The following is a 20,570-nucleotide window of genomic DNA, read 5'->3' on the forward strand; positions in this document are numbered from 1 at the left end:
CTCTCCAGATCAGCTGGTCATTTCCCCCACCAACTCCTAGAGGGAGCCACATCCCATGAGTTTCTATCACTTTATTTTGCAAAAATAGAAAACTCAGCAATATGCGATACAGCGGGGTGGAGGGGAGATGTAAACAGAGGGGAGGGGACAGCACCCTGACCCCCCAGAGAAACAGGGGAGCCAGCGGGAATCTTATTTGGCAGCTAAATACAAACTGGGGATTGGAGGAAGAAGGGCGGGGTCACAGGGGCCCTGGGCACCCCCTCCCAAGACTCCTGGAGGAAGGGGTCAATTCCAGGGTGTAAACAAAAGCTAATAAATAAATAGAGGCTTCCTCTGGGTCAGGGCGGGATCAGCTAAGCAGCACCCACCCCCCTCTCCCTGGGCCAAGCTGCTCTGGGGGTCAAGAGGGGAAGGCACTAGGGGGAGAAGGATCCCCTGGCCCCTCTGTAGTGTAGGAGGGTCCCTGCCCCTGATGGCTGAGATGGGGGGCAGGGGGAGCCCAAGGCACATGATAGGGCTGGGGGAGGGCTTGTAACGGAGGGCACAAGGGAAACTCTGGGCCCAAGCAAAGAGGCGCAGAATGGACCTGCATCTGTCCCTTTCACCCTCTGTTCCCCCATGGAAATGCAGGGCCCAGCCTGCCCTACCCTGACCTGGCATGAGGATGGGGCACAGAGGGCAGCGTGCACCCAGCAGGTGCGTTCTGCAGCATTAGGCACCAAGGGCAGGGGTAAGAGGGTGGGCTCAGCCCTCCCCCTATGCCCCCCTTTTGGTCTCTAGTGTTCCTGTTTGCTCCCAGAGGCCTAAGCACCAGCAGAGGAAGGGGCTGTGGAATGGCAGAGTCTTCCTCTTGCCCTGGGGAGCCCGGGACCCTGGTGCCTAAGGGGCAGTGCTGAGATTTTAGAGTCCAAACCCAGGCTCACCCCTCTGCCCTCTCTACTGATGGGAGCAGGGCAAGCCCCCAAGACTGGAGAGAGAGCCAGTTAGAGCAGGAAGGGGATGAACACAGAGGCACCCCTGGAAACTTTGGCAAAAACAAGGAGCTCATTGGAAGGGGTGGGGAGAGGGCAGAGCAGGTCCTCCTCCAGTCACGGGTGGTGTCTGGGAGATGGTCAGTCTGCTGCCTGGAGCCCCAACCCCCATGGCAAGGGAAGTCAGGGGCCCTGGTCAGGCTGGGGGCTGCGGCCCCTTTTGCCCTGGCCCCCAGGAACCTCATCCTCGCTAGAGGCCTTGGAGTGGGGACCAGGCTGCGAGGAGTCGTCCTCAAACATTTCGGGGTTTTCCAGCATCTCTCTGATGAGGGGAGGCATCGGGCCCGGAATCTCCATCTTCAAGGTAATGGCCCTTTCCGCTCCTGTAAGGGAGGAGCAAAGAGGTTCAGCGGGGCAGAGGTACATGCTCCTTGAGGCCCTAACTTTCTCGACTGTCCTATGACTCCCTTCAGGGGGCTCCCAGGACAGGCCTGCCGCCTCTCTGTCCCAGCTTACCCTCTCCCTAATCCACGGTTCCTGGGGGCCACTCCTCTGCCCACTCCTCTACCTGTCTTCTCTGCCAAGCCTGCTGTCCCTTCGTCCCATTCTGTCAGGCTGTCTTCTCAAAGATCACACCATGCCCAACTCTCAGCCCCACTCCTCAGGTACCCCACCCTTGAATGTCCACAGCTTGCCAGTTGTTCCTAGCCCTGTTCTTAATAACATTTATGATAATAGCTAATATTTATCAAACACTTACTATCTGCCAGGCATCTTTCTAAATCAGCACTGTTCAACAGAACTTTCTGTGATTATGGGAATCTCTGCTCTGTCCAACATAGTAGTCACTAGCCACAGGTGGCTACTGAGCCCTTGAAATGTGAGTTCCTGCAACTGAGGAACTCAATGTTCAGCTTAATGCAGTCCCAAGCCTGTTGTGTGTTAACTCAGTTAGTCCTCCCAATAACCTTATGAGGTGGATGTAAGCACAGCCCAGTTTACAAACAGGAAGACAAGGTACAAAAAGTAAAGGAATTTGCCCAAAGTCTCCCCACTAGCAGGTGGCAGAGCTAGGATTCCAGTGTAGGCCACCTGGTTCTCACCCGCCCTGTTCTTGTCTCTGCCTGTCCACCTGCCTGACCTGGGAGACCAGCAGCTCCAGGAAGAGAGAGGGGAGGCTCACTCGTGACTAACCCTTGGTGCTGATGCCCCGGAGGTCGGTGATCTTCATAAGCATCCTTGGGAACATGTAGGGCTGGGTGGGCCGCCGCCGCCGGGCATATAGCCTCAGGGCTTCCAGCAATGGCTCCTGGAGCTTGTCCACTTTTTCAGGTTCTTCCAGGTCCATACGGTCTATGGGGACAAGGACAGAAGAGATGGGGAGGACAGTGACAAGTGGCTGATCTCCAACTGACCCTGCTCTACTGGCCTCCAGGACCCAAACTTGTCCCATCAGCCCTCGCTTATTGTCCGTGAACCCCACCCAGGCCATGTCCCCATGTCTAAGCCCATTCAGCAAGAGGCTTTCTCTGGTAAATCACTCCTGCCCAGACCCCCATCTCAGCACCAGCATCTGGGGTCTCCTCAGCTCCCCCTGGCTCTGCCCCTCTTTTTGTCCTATGTTCCAGGCTGCAGGGGTGCCTGGACTGGATAAGAAGTCTGTGGATGGGGCCAGGTACAACAATCCAGGGGGAGGTACCAAGGTCTCCCCTGGTCAGAGATCAGATGTCAGGTGTGGAGGGAAAGGAGCCCAAGCAAACGCCAGGGGGCGCCCCCGTACCTCCACAGATGAGGCAGATGGCACTGAGCAGCCCTGTCTCCGTGTCATCCATCTCCAGTGGCAGGAGCTGCCCAGCAAAGGCAAAGACGAGGTCTGTGAGGGGCCCGAAGCCAGCGTTGTGCATCTGGGTCCGGTTCAGGGTCAGCCCATCGGAGAAGGTCATGGTGTCCTGCTCTGGGGTGTACCTTGTGCAGATCCGCAGCATCTGGAGGTGGCCGGGGGGAGGGTTAGTGCTGTCTCTGGGGAGGGGGGCGTATGGGGGTGGAGAGAAGAGGGAATGAGGTACACGTGGAAAGTGAGGAGGTTAGGTCCAGAAGGAGGGAAACTTGAAGCAGCACGGGGAGGAAGGCAGAGAGATGGAGGATCTGAATGTTAGAGAGGGAAGAGAAGTCAGAAGGAGGCCAGGCATCCAGAATTCTAGGAGCAGATCTTAGGGACAAGGGTTAAGACAAAAAGAGCCTGGGCTTAGAGGAGATCTGAGGAGTCCCAGATTAGAGTGGGGAGGAGAGAGAATGAAATCTTTGTGTGGACCAACTCCTTGGTCTCCTATGAGGGTCAGGCTGTGGGGGGAGACGGGCCCTGAGGCTTAACTTACCAGGATGTCCAGGCAGGCAGCCTTGAGGAGAGTGATCTGGTCAGCAATGCTGAGCCCTGTGAAGCCGGGCAGCCGCTTGGCAAACTCCACGATCTTGATGATGCACTTGGTGGCCAGCTCACTGAACTTGTCCCACAGCCCCAGATCCAGCTGCACCCGGTGGTCTGCACTGGAGTTCTGCACAGAGTGCAGGTTAGAATGCAAGCTAAGCCCCGCCCTAGAGACTGTCCTCTTTCTGCCAATACCTAAGCTCTCCCCTCTGCATTCTGATGCCCTCCTTGTCCTTGTCCTTGTCCTGCACCAGACCATGGCCTTCAACACAAGCCCTACTCTTTCCCCAAGGTGAACAGTCCCCTGCCCTCACTGGGGCCCTGCCCGCTTCTCACCGTGGTGTACTTGCCCAGCTGGCAGAGCGAGGGGAAGGTCTCCTGATGGGCTTTGCTGACCTTGGTGATGAGCTCTTCTAACTGAGGGCTCAGCTCATAGCTGTCAAGAGACCCTTCTTCCTTCACCTCTTTCTTCTTCTTGTTCCGGTCATTCCGCACGGCTTGGGGGTGGAGGCACAAAGAGAGGGGCAGGACGCTCAAAACCTCCCTCTGGATATCTCCTCTCTCCCTGATCTAATGTGCACAGTCCTTATCATGAACATCTCTTCCCTGGGACCCTAGTTAGTGCCTCAGTTTCCCTAGCTCCTACATTAGCTCCCATTCCCTGGCTGGCTCTCCCCAGCCCCACCCAGGGCCTGCAGCCCCTGCTCCCTCCCCAGGCCATTCGGCTCCATCCTGCCCTTCCTGTCACCCTGCAGGAGCTGGGGAGGGGGGGCAGGATATGCAGGCGGCAGGATATCCACTTATAGCCTTGGCAGCACAATGGCGCAGGGAAGGGGGGGCACCCCAGGTCCACCTCAGGCTCAGTCCTGGGAGCATGGGGAAGGGACTGGCAAGCCCCACTTCCCCTCGAAACAGGAGAATGTGAGACAGGTAGCTCCATTCACTCTTTCAGAGAAGGGGCGAATGGGAAGGGGTGGGGCCTCCTGGGTGAAAGGAGCTAATCAAATACGACTGGCCAGGGAGGAGGCAGCACCCCAGGGCAGGCTAGATCTCAGAGGTCAGGGCGGTGGGAAGAGGGTGGCAACCACAGGCTGGGACAGGAGTGTTCCTGCCCAGGCCAGGGCCAGGGACCTACCTTCCTTGGACATGCCCACTTCAAAGCACTTCTGGAGTCGGCAGTACTGGCAGCGATTCCGGGTCACCTTGTTGATGATACAGTTTTTGTCGCGGTGACATGTGTACACCATGTTCTTTTGGATGCTGCGGCGGAAGAAGCCCTGGAGTTGGGGGTGAGGGGAACATCAGTGAAGCAGGATGCTGACAGTACCAACCTCCTACAGGCCTTGCAGGCTACCCCAGGCCTGACCCAATCTATTTACTACCTAGGGGCAAAGCAGCCCCTCCCACCCCACAGAGATACCTACTCACACACTGTCCCACCCCTCTGGGCTGGTCCCTGGTCTCTGCTCTCACGCGGGTAACTCCAGGTGCCCAATGGGCCCATCCCCACTACGTACACACCTTGCAGCCTTCACAAGAGCTGACCCCATAGTGGTAGCCAGAGGACTTGTCATTGCACACGAAGCAGGGCTTGTAGACACGAGGAGGTGGAGGGGGTGAGGGCGAGCTGGGCACCATCTCCTCTGAGCTAGTGCTCTGCGTCTCCACCGCTGGAGGGGGGAATCAGTGATGCCAGTCAGGGGAGGAGGACCCCTCAGATCTCCAGGCATCCACATTACACACACACACACACACCCGTTCCCACTTCTTCCTCCTGCTCAGTGCTGACAACACCATGACCACCACAAAGATTTAAGTCCCAACAACCATGTACAGCCCCAGAATAAACACTTCCAGAAACCCCCAAACAACCACGAGGACTGCACCTCCTAGAGTCTGGCCGTCTCCCCCTACCACAGTGCCAGCCCGAGGCCACGTGACACTGCTCAATTCTCCAAGTTCCAGGCCAAAGCCGTCCTGAAAGTTAACATCTCTGGGCCTCGGTGTCCCCAGCAATAAGGGAGTGGGTAGAGGGGTTATGTCTGGCGGCTCTGAACTCTCTAGTCACTCCCTGTCACATGGGTCGATCTTTGTCAGGTGACCTACCTCCCACCATCCTCCTCATGAGGCAATAGATCTGGGGGTGATAGGCAATGACAGGCCACCTGGAGCCAGCACCTGGCTAAATGACCTGCTGGGACATGCAGTAGGTAGAACAGAACCTCATTTTCTCTCAAGCAGTACAGGGTAGGTAACCCTCAAGCTTTTCCCTCCCATACCAAGCCCCAAATAACCACAATGTCCTTTTCCCCAGAAACCACACTGACACAGTGGAGCAAATGGGACACAGCTGTCAGGAAAGTACATTAGAGGATATGCAATAGTCTATTTTACACCTGAAGAAACTGAGGTCAAGAGAGGGTAGTGACAGCCCAGCGCCACAGTGCCAGACCTTCTGACTAGATCCAAGTGGCCTGGCTGGAGTCACACGAGTTGGGGAAGGGGAGACTGAGGTATCCGCTCAGATTCTCAGGTCTACAAGCTGTTGGGGGTGTAGCAAACGGGAGAAGTCAGGTGACAGTGGGTAAACAGGGCTAATGGGGGAGGGGAGCTCTCTCTGGACCCTCTCTGAGACTGTCTTCACTCCTAAACGTCCCCTGAAAACACTCAATTGCAGCTCAAAAGGGGTCTCAGCCCTCGCCACACAGACTGCGTGTAGGGAGGACACCTTCTGTTCGGGAAGCTGCTGAGTAAACCTTTTTTGGGTGTGTGGTTGATCTTCAGAGGCTGGAAAAACCTCTAAGTTATTCAACCTGTAGGACCTGTTGCCCAAACCTGGAGGGGCCGGGTTAAGGCAAGGAAACCCTAAGACCCTCCCTAAGAAGTGGCCCACGCACCCACCTCATGAAGACCTTCTTCCCTCTAATTCGCTGCAGCCCACCTGGTCAGAAGTCGGCCCCATGCCGCCAGAAGGGCAGAAGGAATGCCCAGGATGCTGGGGTCCCAGGATAGCTCCACCCACCCCACCCCCCAACACACACAGACACTGCATTAGCATAAGAATCCTGCTGGAGTGAGATTCCCCGATGAAAAAGGAGAGCGAGGAGGGGAGGGAAGAAGGGTGCCTGGAGTCTATTCAGAGCTGGAGGCGGGAGACTCCAGCAGGGGCCAGTGCTGAGAGATGTGGGGCGGGCTGGAATGCCTTTCAGGACCCCTCCTGGCATCCTCTGAGGGCACATGTGCTGTCCACAGGCCAGTGCGTGGGGTGGTGCTCACTCTGGCGCTGACGCCCTCCCTGCCCGCAGAGCGCTGCCTCATTTCCTCTCTTGCGAAAGGGCCTGGGTGCGGTCAGACTGGCATAGGGCAGTGCCAGCCAATTATAAGACTAGGGGCCCCAGGGAGGCAGGCCCGGGGGCAGCTTTTCCCGTCTAAGTGGTGCTGCCACCCCTTCTCGGCACCCTTCTGGCACACCCCCGCCCCCTGAACCCTAAAGTGCAGCCCAGTGGCTCTGGTCAATCTGGGGGCAAAGAGAATGGCTAATTGGGTCAACTCCGCTCAGATTCCCTTCTCAGCTCTGGGCTGAGACCCCACCATCGGGATGCCACTCCTGGGCTAGGCAGGGGCCCCCGCTGGGGAGGGGTGGGGGGGGCTCTGGGTTTTTCTCCTTTTAAAGCCCAAATTGCTGAAATTGAGGAAATTCCTGACCAGGCTGAGCGGAGCTTCAAACAAACTCTTTATAACCGGCTGTAAACGCTCCCAGCTGCGAGGCCCAGGGCTGAGAAGCCCAGACTCACAATCTGACACACACCTCCTTGGAGACACACACACATACTCACATGTCAACAACACACAGGGCACAATAGCAGGCATGTTACCAATGCACTCTATACCCAAACAGGACCCCGGCACAGAACACACAGGTGGGCACAGAGGCACACTCCCTCCAGCCACACCGTGGAGGTGGAGGCACAAGTCATAAAGCTGACACACAACACCCAGCGCTCCGCTTCACATTTGCAAGCAAGCAGCTCTGCTACCAGACAAACACCCGGGCCTGCCAACACAGCACCAGGACACCAAAGCCGCCAAACATGCACAGACATACCACCCCACCCTCCCCTCAAAGGACCTCTTTCCTGCCCTGGTTTAGACACACAGGTCTAAAGTACTTTCTAAAAGTGTGTGGAGCAGGCCTCAAGCCCACCAAGACCCCAGAAGCCAAAATTACTGGTCCAAACTGAAACGCAAAAGCACACTGCCAGCCAAGTCCTAGAGGCTTCCATGGGCCTGAAAAAGGACAGAGACCCTGCCCCGCCTCCACAATCCCTTCCTGGGAGATGATTCTCTCCACCTCAGCACCCCTCCCAGCATACCCCAATTCCCCATCCTATTGGGCAAGGAGAGGAAGGTTAAGAATTCACAAGGATTTGGTGCAAAGCAATAGTTTCATGCTTTCTCCGCCCTTTAAATGCCACACTTTTAATTCTTGCCCCACCCCACCCCGAAGTACGGTCTTCTGTTTGCTACCTCCCTCTTCCAGTCTCCCAGTTGTTAAATCTGAGCAGCTCTGCCCTGGAACCAAAAGACCGAAAAAAAAAAAAAAAAAGGCGAACTCGTAAACAGCGCTGCCGAGTGCCAAGGAGCGAGGCGCGTTGGCGGGGCTCGGTGACCCCGCGCGCGCACTCCCCCAGCGCCCGCCGCCCGCCCCTGCCCAGTGCCCCCAAGCCCCTCGGCCCCGGGCGTCCGCACCCCGGCTACTACGAGCGCGGGCTCGGCCCCGGGGAAATTTGGGGGGTGTTCCAGGCTCTCCTCCCGGCCCCTCCCCACACCCCACGCCCGCCAGGCACTTCGGCCCAGGCTTCAAAGCCGCCTCTCATCTGGACTTCATTTTTACTGCCTCTCAGTCCCCAGCTTTTTATTACCGCTCTGGAAAGGGGTTCCAGGGCCCCAGGCCTGGCATCTCCCATTTCACAGAGAGGGGAAGATGGATATTTGGGGAACCAGTAGTCGTACTCCCCCTGCCGCTGCCACCTCCAGGCCACCTCCCACCATCTAGAGATTTGGCTGTAAACTTCTCGCTTCCTACTGAAATTGTGTGAGTTGGGGCCATAGGAAAAAGTCATCTCTGCATACAATCCTATACACACTTCCAAACATTGCTTTTTAAAATGGGGGAGGGGGGCGCCAGAGCCCAGCCTTCTCCGGGTGGTGTGCACAACCCCTTCCACCCTGCACGGAGAACACACAGGATGCACGCTCGAACACAGCACTTTCCAAAACCGCCCCCGCAGCCACGCAGGGGCACACGCCCTCCCGGCCTCACGCCACAAACATCCCACACAGGGCCATGCGGACCTGCCAACGCTGTCGGAGGGCGACACTGCGCGGAGAGACCCCTGCACTCACACCCACACCGCCCTAGGCAAGGCGCTGCACACTTCAGGGATTCACACCCTCTGAAAATCATATTTTTTACACTCTGAACTTCCCACATGTACTTTACAAACGCCACCCACGATCCTGGGTGCCATATCCCTTCGGGGCCAGGGACCTGCGGGCACAAACTACCAACACACCTCGGTCTCTCCTTATCCCCAGGAATTCTGGAGTGGCATCAACCACAGGTCCTAGCTAAACACCCACCATAAAAACCACACACACTCCAAACACTACTGCACACACCCAAAGGAGTAGCTGAGGCCCCCACGTTTAAAGGGCCAGTACCTCTCTTTCCTATACACCCGCCCCTGACAGAGAAAGGGTCAGAATCTCCGTTTGCACCCCAGTCCCACCTTTTACACACGGAAAGAGTGAACCGCTGCCTCTCCCGCACCCCACACCCTAGCCCCCGGCTCGGGTACCTACATTGCAGACTGGCGGGCTGCGGCCAGGCAAAAGGCTCAAGTCCGGCGAAACAGGAGCTGCCCGTGGCTCTGCGCAGCAAGCCGGCCCCGGGCCCGGCCGCCCCATACAGCCGTCGCGGACCCGGGGCAAACGTTTCCATGCAGTCGTACATCGCGACCCGGCTTGGAGGGAAGCTGGGTGCTAGGAACACCAAGGACCCGCAGCCGATTCCCCCTCCTCCCCCGGCGGCGCCCCGCTCCTGGAGGGGGGGAGGGGGAGGGCTAGCATAGGGCGCCGGGCTGCATGGGGGGTAAGGGGTGGGCGGGGAAGAGGGGGATCCCCAGCAGGGGAAAGGGACTGGGCGGGGCGCAAAGCAGAGGCTGCAGCTTCAGCCGCGGTCCGGCTCACTCTGGGCGCCTCGGCGGCTAGCACTGGGGAGACCTTTTGTAAAAGCGAAGCCCGGAGGGGTGGGGGGTGGGGCTTGGAGAGCGAAGGGGGCCGGGCACCAAGATGAGCAGAACTGGGAGTGGAGCGCACACACATACACATACACACGCTCGCGCCGCGGCGCGCGAGCTTGCTTAGACACATCCGTGCATGCATTTATGTTGGCAGGCACCACGCATTTGTAAATATGCAATAGTGCACATGCATGTCTGCACGCACATAAAATCACAGATGCACACACGTTTGTGCAAGCACACCTGGCTCTGGAGAACGCTTGCAAGCATTCTCTCTACACAGCCAGGAGGCTTTGCACGCATTTGCACTTAAGCGCGTGCCCTGGTCGGGGATGGGGGAAGGAGTGGAGGAACCAAGCACACTCATTTTCTTTCTCGTTTTCCCCCTCTCCCCCAAGACTCTCTTTTCCACTCAAGTCAATGCAGGCAGGGACGTCAAGGATGACCGGGAAGAGGGGAACATCGAGATTCCCTGAGCGCAGCAGTTCTCCCGAGCCGGAGGACCTGCGCTACCTCCACCCCCTCATTCCCAGGCTTGGCTCCTCCCTCTCCCTCCGCGCGCGCGCTTCAGGGCCGAACAGTACATTCCTGCGGCTCGGCGCGCGCGGCCTCCTCCTTCCTTCCCGTCCTCCCCACCCCCGGTCGAAGGGCCGGAGCGCGCTCCCGCCGTGAACTCTCCGGGAACCCCCCTCGGGGCGGGTGGCCGGGCGCGCTCACCTCCTCCTGACCCGGCCCCGCCCCACCCCGCCCAGGCCGTCGCCAGCGCCGCCGCGGAGTCCCCCCGCCCCCTCCAGCGCAGCCTGGAGTCCACCCCTCCTAGCCCGAGCTGTCCTCCCTCCGCCGCGTCCCGGGCCGCCTGCCTCCCAGTCCCTGCAGCCCCATCCCGCGACTGACACTCCCTCAGCGCCTCCGCCGCCTCTCTCAAGGCCCCTGCCTCCAACCTCACTTCACTCTTCGAGCCCAAAACTACCACCCCAGACTGCCCCGCCAGTGCCAGGGGCGCCTCGGCCGCAATGGCCCTCCTGAGTGCCAACGCCCCTCCCCCGGAGTTTCTACCGTGCCAGCTGCCCCAAAGTGCCAAGTGCCCCCCTCAGCAATAACTGCGAGTCTGGCCATGAACTGTTCTCGGAGCCATCACATCTCCCCACCATTGGCAATAAGCGCCCCTTCTCCCCTTCAGTGCCACACTTAGTGCCCTGCAGATCTTCAGGGCCGCCTCCCCGTCCCTCGCTTGCCCCTTCCGGGCACCGAGCGCCCTCGCCTGTCAGAGACCGGGCTGAGGGGGGCGGGGGTTTGGCCACGTCAAGAGTTTGCCCTCGCCGGGCCGGGCCGACTCGGGGACCCTGGCCCCGGGACAGCGCCAGCGGCGGCGACTCCCGGAAACCGCCCCTCCCCCGCGGCCCGCCCGCCGCCCGCCCGCCCGGCCGCCCGGCGGGCCGGCCCAGCCGGCTCTGTCAGCGCCGCTCACACGGGGAGCGCTGGGGGAGCGGGAGCGCCGCCCGGCCCGGCCCGGCCCCTGCCCCCGCCCGGCGGCTGCGGCGGCCAGGGCGGGGCGCGCTTTTCTAAGAATCTGTTGTACCGGGTGGGGGGCGCACTGGGGTGCTGCAGGAGTGGGGCGCCAGTTTGGAAGAATAAAGAGCAGGAAGGGGTGCCAGAGCAGCGCAGAGGAGGGGCCCGGGTGGCTGCCGGGGATTGCGGGGGGGCAGGGCTGGGAAGGAGGGCCTGGCTGGCGGATGGGGAGGCGCGGGGTGGCAGCGTTGACTGGGGGGCTTGAAGCAGGGATGAAGAGGGCATGCAGTGCTCTTTCCAACCCAGCGTGGGCTCCCTGCTCCTGCCCCCAACCCCAAATACCCCATTTCTGAATCCAGCCCCATCTCCCCCGCTGCGAAAAAAGGGTGACAGATTTCTGAATCAGAATCTGGCCAGTGGCAAAAAAAAAAAAATCAATTAAGTGCAAAATGGGGAGTACCCCCCAAAAAAGGGGGGAAAGAGCCCTGATTAGTCAACTCCAGGCTGTCAGTCACCCCCACCCTTCCCCCTCCGAAATCTGAAAGGTCCCAATTAAGTCAGGCCTGCCTGGTTGGTAATTAGAACCAGAAGTGGCCAGGCCACAGGGAGGGGGGTTGGGAGTGGGGCACAGGAGGAGTGGGGGGAGGGCTCCAGGAAGTCATGAGTCCTCAACAGCCCCCCTTTCTCTTCACCAGATGCACCCCACTCCTCATCACCCATCTGTGTGTGCTTCCCAGGCATTGCAGGGAGAGGGGGCCCTAGAAAGGACCAGGCATTAGGGTGTCAGGCCCACCCTTCCCATCAACTCCAGCCCCCCATTCTAGACTGTCTTAGTACAGTCTTGAGGAGAAGGTAAGAGGATGGGGGAATCTAGTGCCCCCTCTTTTCCCCCAAAGTCCCCCCAGCCCTTATTGCAGCAATTAGACCCATTAGCCTTCTAGCATTTCATGGGAACCAGATGTTCTCCACCAGTCTGATGGGAGGATGGGGGGGGGGGCTGCTGCCTGACTCACCCCCTTCCCTATGATCCCCACCACCAGGGCGCACCCCTCCCAGCTAGAGCCCCACAAAGGCACGGCCCCAGAGGCAAAGAGAAGTGTACCCCTCCCCCACTTAGGAGGCCATTAGCGCTCAGAGTCTTCCATGGTCACCCCTCAGAGCCTCTACTACCCTGGCAAGGATGAGTTTGGCCAACAAGGGACTGCGGTGGCACGGACAGCTAACTCCTTATGCACCCCTCCTCTCCCCCTCCTGCCACCTTCGGGATGAGGCTTGACAATGACTGGGTCTGAATTCCTCATGCTAAATTCTCCTCTTCTCCCAGAACTTCCCTGAAAAAACTGAAGAGGGGGTATTTCAAAGCAAAGAGGACCCGCCCCAGGGTAAGTCCCGACTTGGGAGTCCCACCTGAAGGGCGGTAGGAGGGGTCTCTGGAGGAGGGGGCAGCAGAAGAGCGGGGGAATAGGGAGGTGTGAATGAGGGCCGGGGCCCAAAGCAGGGATGTGAGGAGCGCTGGGCAGGATGGGGGCTGGGACCGGGTAGGGGGCCAGGAGAGGGGGGTGCAGCCTGGGCCCCAGCGGCGGCGGCTTGCCCGGCTCCCCCCGCCGGAGAGGTTTCCTGTTGCAATCAAAGCCCCGTTTGTGTCGGCCTGGAGCTGGAGCCCGAGCCTGAGCAGGAGAGACTGGGGAGGGGAGGGGAGGGAGGCAGCGGGCTGGGGTTTTTTCCTGGAGGAGGCCTCGCTGCCGCCTGCTCGCCACCCTTACCCGCCAGCCTCTGCTTGCCTCTCCCAGCGACTGGGCTCTTTTTGTGTCTGTGCCTTTTTGGCCAGCATACTTCCCTCATCTGGTTTAGGTCTCTGAGTCTCCCTTTTTCAGTTTCTTTTAAGTAGAACTCTTTTTCTTCCTCTGCCTTTCAGCCTGCCCTCAGTTTCTCCATGTGACTTCGTGTGATGCAGTCTGGGCTCGTTGTCCCAGAGACACTGTCACCAAGTTCAAAGGACAAACTGGGCCAGGTCCTCAGGACCACAGATATCTCAAGAGGAGGAGGAGGGCAAGGCTTCCCTTCCATCCCATCACACTCTGTTCCCTGTTGTCTAGATAAAGCAAACATACACCACACCAGTGTTCAGAAGTAGAGAGATACACAGGCACACAGCCACCGGGGTTTCATGCACATGTATGAGCACGCACACGCGCACGCATTCACACACACAGCACACCCCTCTGCTTTCCCATGCACACAGGCCTGTGCTTGCCTTGGCAGCACGTGGTCCCCTTCCCTCTCCCCTCCTCCGCCACAAGGTTCTGAGATGCTTGCCTTTCCCACTCAGCCCCTGGAGAACCCCAAGAGGTGGAGCAAGACTTCCCTTCTCAACAAGGATGTCTCCAAGGTGCTAGGGACCCAGCAGTAGGATCCAGGAGCCAGCCCCAGGAGTTCCAGACTCCATCACAGATGACCCTCCCTCCCATAGACTAAGAGAGAGAGAGTGAAGAGAGACACGGGCTCAATGTGAGGGTTGCTTTGGCATCAGACTGAGGCCTCCACTCCCTATGCATTAGATGGCCCCAGCCAAAGAAGGACAGTGGACCGGAGAAATGAGAGACTACACTCTTTCAGCCTTCGGCTGCTCTCCCACTGTGGGAAGTTTCCCAGACTCCGGGATCCCCTCTTGTCCCCTCTGCCTCCCTCTCCTTTACCACTGGGCACTGCATGCCCCACTCCCATGCAAGCTGTCTGGACCCAAGCCTTCCCTTCCTCCCCACCCCACCGCCACCTCTCTGCCCAGGCCTGTCCCCTGCTGCCAGCCGCACCCTCCCCAGCTACCTGCCCTGGTTCTTGCTCCTCCCTTGGATTTCTCCTTTCAGTCCCCCTCCTTCAGGGCAGCCTTTGGGGATAGAGCCCAGTCTGACCCCTTCCCCTACCTTGACCTGACTTTGAACCCTGACCTTGATCTCAATGCCTCCAGAGCGCAGAGGCACAAGGAGGACTTCACTGGGGACTGGCTACTAGCTCTCAGCATTCTCCCCACTACCATTCTCTTTCTCCTCTCCCTCCTTTCTCCCCTGAACAGGGAAAATGAAGTCCCAGAGGACTGAGTTGTATGGTTCTGTGCAAGAAGTACATTCATGTAGGGAGGGTGGTTCCTTCCCACCTCCCGAGGCCCTGGGACAGATTCATGGGGTGTAAATGAGGTAGGGGAAGCCCAGCCGAGGTTTCCAAAAAGGTGGGCTTTGTGCTCTCTTATTCACCTGCATGCCACCCAAATAACCCCTGTTGGACTACAGACATGCCACCAGCAGGCCTCACCAAACACCAGACACACCGTCAGCAGCCCTATTAAATACGGCCTTACTCCTCACACTGACTCTTTGTTGCACACACTGGAATTCTGAATATGAGCAGAGTCTCAGGGACATGCTGTGCACACACAACTGCATATAGTCTTCACACACACACACACACACACGCCTTCTCCAGATGAGCACGGTCTTTCCAGTAGAGCTGCCAGCCCCGTCTAGTCACCCCTTTACACATACACACAACCCTCCGAGTGCCCCCTCCTGAAGGCAGGGCCCCTCCTCTCCCACCTCTCTCTCTGAGCTTATGGAGCTACAAAGGATGTGTCTTTTTCTTCTGTCTTTTCTTCTCCATCTCTGCTTCTGTCTCTCTGGAACTGCCCTCTTTCTGTCTCTCCTTCCATCACCTCCCCTTCTTTCCAGGTGAGACCTTCTCTACACCAGCTCACATGCTGACCCCTTATCCCACAGAGCCCAGCATCCCGGCCCTGCAGCTCATGGGCACCCATGCCTATAATGGCCTGGTCAGGAAGAACAACTACCAAGTAGGAGGAGAGGGGATCCACAGGGAAGAGGAGAGCCCTAAGGCTTGCCTGCTGTCAGCATTCAAAGGCTTAACCCAAAGAGGGCAGGCCTGAGGGACAAGTAGGGATCTGCACAGCATGTGGGCACTGTGCCAGACCTAGGGGGAGAGGAGAAGTCAGAACCCACATGGCTGGGGGAGAGGATGCTTCTGGAACACCCCCTCCACCTCCCTGGATTACTTATGGTACAAGAGCCACCCCCTTAGCAGTGTTGCCACCCCCCCTAGAACCAACAGGAGAGTTTCCTGACCCCACACATCTTTGGGCACCTGCCACTAGAACCCTTCCTCTTTTTGCAGCCTCGCTCTAATTCAGAACAATTTCACCTCTTGATCACAGAGTCAGCTGATTGGCCTCCCAGACTCCTCTGCTTCCCAGCCTGGCTTCTCACCCCTCCCTGCACGCAGGCAGCAGCCTCAGACTTCACCAGACCCACCCTGGGCTGCCCATACAAAGGTGCTCTCCCCTGCTAGATGACTCACTCAGGAGGCAATTTTAGACCCCTAAATTTTAGGCATGCCAGTTTCCCATCCTATTTGAGCAGAAGACCTCTCATTTGCAAACACGTACATCTGTTCCACCTCCAAACCCCCTCCCTCCCACTGCTGTCACTTACTCCATTAGCTCGAACCCCTGTCCCTGCCTGCCTTCCCAACGGGGGGGTGCCAATTTTCTATATCATTCACCCTCCAAATGCCCTCCTGTTTCCACTTGCCCTCACCCCCAAGATCCCTGAGACTCACACAGAGAGGCCATCTCCTTGGGGAGGTCAGGCTGGCCCAGACCCCGGAAGCTAGGGCTCAGCATCTCGAAAGGTGGAGACCCCCTGAGTGCCCCTGGGAAGGCGAAGGGGAAGCCAGCCCCTGGGTAGCCAGATCCAGGCCCCAGGGCACCAGCCGCAAAAAGTCGCTCCTTATTGGTGGCCATGGCAGCTGCGGTGTGGGAGGCTGAATCCCCTGGGGTCTGCAGTGGGCGGGGGAGGTCTTCAGCCACAGCCCCCGCCCATGCCCACTGCCCTGGCCTGGGAGGCTCCGTGCCCGCCCTTCCTGGCCTGCCCACTGGGTCTCCAAGAGTCCTAGGGAGAAAGAGAGGAAAAGGAGAGATGAGAGAATGACCACTCTGAGGTTCCAAGCCCCATGACCCTCCTCAGTTGGAGTCTTCCTCCGTGCTGCTAGGGTTTGTCCTGCCCTGGCTCAGGGCATCTACCACACGGTAGAGGAGGCAGGGCAGGTGCTTATGCAAATTCGGAGGAATTCTCCAGGGAAGGGTAAACTGAGTTTCCAAGGTGAATGATGCTCTGAGGACTCCTGGCAGAGAGGATTCCTAAGCTGAGAAGTCACCATTAAGCACCACAACCGGGCTAGACACTTGAGTGAACCCTCACATCAATCCTGTGAAGTAGTAATTGTGATGCCCATTTCACAGAGGTGGAGGCTGAGGTTCATTGACCGGCTTAAAGTCACATGGCTGTAAGTGGTGGAGCCAGGATTCAAACTCTCTACCACCCTGGAGCAAGCAAACATACCTCTGTTGTAGCTTTGGGGCCCTACACCTCTCTGGAGAGAATAGTGCAAGGTTAGCAAAACGTTCTGGAGCCAGACAACCTGAACTGATCCTCACTGCTGGCTAGCTCTGGGACCTTAGGCATGCTACCTAATTTCTCTGTGCCTCAGTTTCCTCATTTGTCCATTGGGAATAATAATAGGGCCCATTTCATACGGTAGTTGGAGAACTAGACAATGTCACATATGTAAAGTGTTTAGAATAATGGAGGGCACATATGAAATGCTATATAGGGGTCTCATATTATTTTTCTTTGTACCTTCTCTTCCTCCATACCTCTCTTTGAATTAGCATTTCCTTTTTTCTCTATCTTCCTCAATACTCCCTCTTCCAGGTTCCCCTCCCAATTCTTTCTCTGTCTCCAATTATCCCTCCCTCCGTAACCTCTCTTGCTCCCTGTCCTTCAAATCCACAGATGTGTGCCAGGTGTGATGTCAGGGAGCTCCTCACCTTGTCCTCAGCTTACTTTGCTTCTCCATCTCCTTTTCTCTCTCTTCTCTGGGCCCTCTGCTTCTAGAAAGCCCTCCCTGCATCCTCCCCTCCCTCAAACGTAGCCTGCCCCCTGAGATTTTTAACCAGAGCCCCTGGAAGGGGGAGGGGAAAGAGGGAGAGAGGAAATGGGAATCCTAGGGCCAGGCAGGTGGTTCCTCTCCTGACGCTCTGACAAGGGAAAGCTTGACTTTCCCAGGAGTCCCAGAAGCACCCACCTCTCTAAGGAGTTAGGCGCTAGGGAAGGAGAGTCACCCCGGCCTGGGTACCTCCGCTACCAGCCAGAACCATACTGGACTGAGATGAAGAAGGGTGGAGAAGGACCAAGAGAGAGTGGAACACATAGAGACCACAGGATGGGCAGGCCCAGAGGTAGGTGACCGGTATCTCTGTCTCTCTTTCCATCAATGTTTGCTTCTAGGATCAATAGCTCTCCATTTTTGTACCTCTGCTTGCTTTCTTTCTTTCTTTTCTATCTCTCATCTACCTTGGCCTTCAAGCTCCTGAGCGTAAACTGTCACGGAGGTTACAGGAACTCAGACCCCAACACCACTTCCCTTCACTCAGTCGCGATGCATGAAGCAGCTCCTGCCCCTCACTAAGCACCCCCATATCCCAGGCACGCTCGGACTCTTGAGCCCAGTGTCTCCTCAGGCCCTAAAGGTTTGAGCTCCGAGCCCCCTGAGTCCCTCTCCTTTTCCTCCCTACTCCCTGAAGTCCTCATCCCTGGTTAAGCCCTGGTGGAGCCAGGAGTCCGGGCCCCTGAGGCCCCTGGGCCATAGCTCAACAGGCTGGGCCACATTCCAGGTGGATTAACCCCTCCAGTGCCAAGGGTGAGAAGCTCCTGGAGGTGTACCCCACCCCCCATCTTTCCCAGACTGGCTGAGACTGGGAACTGGCCCTGTGATCCAGAACTCATTGTCTCTGCTTCTCATCTCCAGGTGGGAAATAGAGACCTGAGGGTGGGGCAGGAGGACTGCGGGGGAGAGGGGCGTGTTTCCCAGAGAGGGATGCTCAGACTCCTGGTCCTTACTGAAGAATGGAGCTGTAAATGAGCAAAGGACAGCCCCAGTCTCCCTGGCCTTCCTCCTATTTGGCCTCAGAGAAGGGACTTGAGAGTTGAGTGAAGAGAGGAAGGAGACAGATTCATCCCATTTCTGAACCTTGGTTTCTCTGCCTTGGCTGAGAAGGAAAGGGGAGGGTCTTAAGTCCGGGGTGGAGGAAAGGACCAAGCAATTGAAGACAGTGGTACAGGCAGTAAAAGGAAAACTATGGACTCGGATGCCTTGGTTCTTTGGGGGACCTGTAGAAGGCAGAGAACACTCCTCTCCTCCCAAGATGCCACCTCAGACAGAGGGGGGGCTGACTAGGGGAAAGGGGCCCTTACAAAGCTGCTTCTCTTAGAGCTGAGGTGGAGTTGAGGGGAGGGCATGGATGAAGGGGGCTGCCGGATGGAGGGGGGGCGTCTCCTTGCCGTCCTGCCCGCTCCAGAGCCTGGAACAAAGCTGCTCTTGTCGGCTGCTCTCCACCCGCTGCCCCCCTCCCCTCTGTATAAACACGACCACCTTTTTCCATGACCCCATCCCCAGCCTGGGCGGAGAACCCAGGCATCCTCTGCTCTAGCCTGGGCCCCCAGCCTGCTCCCCAGGAGGCAGCGGTGGCCCTGGTTTCCCGGGCCTTGTGCCACCCTTGGGGGAGTCCAGACCCTTGAGTCTCCACCTCTCATCCCCAGGTGCCCTCCCTCCACCCCACTGGCCCCAGGGAGGGGCAGTGCCCAGGAGGCAGGCAGGCAGGCAATGCCAGTGGAATGTGTGTGGGCATTGGAGGGCACGGGCAGGGTGGGGCAGAGGGGGGAACTGGAGGTGCCAGTTAGGTGGCTTTCTGAGCCAGGGGTGGGGGTGTGCCGGGGTGGGGGTGTGCCCTGTGCTGCCTACCAGGTTGTAAGCCACAGCATGTGTGCATGCGCATGAGTGTGTGTGTCTATTTGGGATACTCAAGCTCTGGGCACCCTGCACTCACTGCCCTCCACCCGCTCCCCTGTCCTCTCCTTGCCTCAAGGATGTGGGACACTGCCTGTGGTCCTCAACCCCAACTCAGCATCTGTGGAGTGACAGAAAGGGTGGGAGCCTCAGACTTGAGGACTGAGATTGCAGCTGCCCTGGACGTGGGCTCCAAAGGGCATAGTTATCTTAGCCTCTTAGCCTGCAGACCTCTCCTCAGGCTCAACTGCCCCCTTACCCCTGTGCATTCTGACCCTTTGGCCACCTGCAGTGATCCCCTCCTACATACTGGGTCAGGTTGAGGGGACTGGGCTGTAACTGCTCAAGACAGAGAAGCATGTCGGTGGGACTCTGGGACTAGGACTCCTGGGTCCCTGCCGCAGTCCTCCTGCTCTTCCCTTGTTCAATTGGGGCTCCCCTCAAGAATACTCCCGAAGAGCCCCCTACCTTGGCTGGAGGGAGCCAAGACTCACACCATGGCTGGGGATGTGAGAGCGGGAATCCTGAACTGTGCTCCCAGGGAACGTCACTGACCCCTGTCGTATCCACTTGTCTCTCCACACTCCTAGACCCCGAGGGCCAGGATCCCTTGCCTCCGGACCTTTTCCTTGCCCTTCTGATGACCAAGCTGTGCTTTTCCGCTGGGGAAGGAGGAACCTGGACCAGTTTGGACCAAAAATCCACCCCACAGACTCACCAGGGGAAGCCTGTGGGAGGGCAGGCGGTGGCCTTTCCCCGCGGAAGGGGACCCTGTCTTCCCTCTCTCTAAGCGCCAAAGCAGGATAGAAGCCCCCCCCCCCCGCCCCCCGCGGCCGAAGCCTCCTCCCCAAATGCTCTCCCCCACTACTCACCAAACTGAAGGGTCCATAAAGCCCAGCCCAGCCCCCAGCCCCAGCTTTCTAAAATCCCCCCCCGTTCCCTTCCCACATCAGGGCTGACCCCCAAGTCGGGGCAGAAAGCCCCCCTCAAACCCTGAGCACAGCGTGGCCAGTCCTTGGAGGGACCGAGCCGGTGGCTGGTCGGCACGCCCGCCCCCAGCCCACCTCACCGGAGGACCCAGGCGTCCGCGGGCGGGCAGGCGGGCGAGCCTGCTTCCCCGCCTGACTCACCTGGAGGGGGAGGGAGGGGAAAGGGAGGCCGCGGAGCCCCGAGGTCCCGGCGTCGGGCGGTCGCGGGGATGGAGCGTCGCCGTGTCAGGGACTCGCGGTTATGGGGGGCTCTGGGGGGGCACGGGCTCTAGGCTAGGACTGTCCCGGGGCCTCTCGGAGCCCGCCCGCCCACGTGACCGCCCCAAAATATCCGACACATTTTCTCCCAAACCGCACACTGACTCTGCAGGCGGGGACACGGAAAATATTTTCTTTCTTTTTCTCCCTCCCCACCCCCCCCACCTCCCTCCCAGCCCGGCTCCCTCCTCCCCTCCCG

The 20,570-nt window shown here is 58.6% G+C and overlaps 1 protein-coding gene across 3 annotated transcripts; it reads right to left on the reverse strand.

The window, feature by feature from the left end:
• Positions 1–56: 56 nt before the first annotated feature.
• On the reverse strand, positions 57–20,539 carry RARG (retinoic acid receptor gamma). 3 transcript variants are annotated; one of them, XM_070621468.1, is made up of 9 exons: positions 20,255–20,539; positions 15,837–16,168; positions 4,921–5,069; positions 4,535–4,676; positions 3,736–3,896; positions 3,350–3,526; positions 2,755–2,959; positions 2,169–2,327; positions 57–1,357 (listed from the first exon to the last, which is right to left on the reverse strand). In XM_070621468.1, exons 2-9 carry the CDS (start codon positions 16,018–16,020, stop codon positions 1,158–1,160), a joined length of 1,377 nt encoding a protein of 458 aa, XP_070477569.1. In that variant the 5' UTR covers positions 16,021–16,168; positions 20,255–20,539; the 3' UTR covers positions 57–1,157. The 3 variants fall into 3 exon arrangements, with proteins under 3 accessions (XP_070477569.1, XP_070477570.1, XP_008531225.2); XM_070621469.1 differs by lacking the exon at positions 15,837–16,168 and having other exon boundaries at positions 20,255–20,510; XM_008533003.2 differs by lacking the exons at positions 15,837–16,168; positions 20,255–20,539 and adding an exon at positions 9,265–10,429.
• Positions 20,540–20,570: the final 31 nt, after the last annotated feature.

Source organism: Equus przewalskii, chromosome 5, assembly GCF_037783145.1.
Source record: "Equus przewalskii isolate Varuska chromosome 5, EquPr2, whole genome shotgun sequence".
Lineage (NCBI taxonomy): Eukaryota > Metazoa > Chordata > Mammalia > Perissodactyla > Equidae > Equus > Equus przewalskii.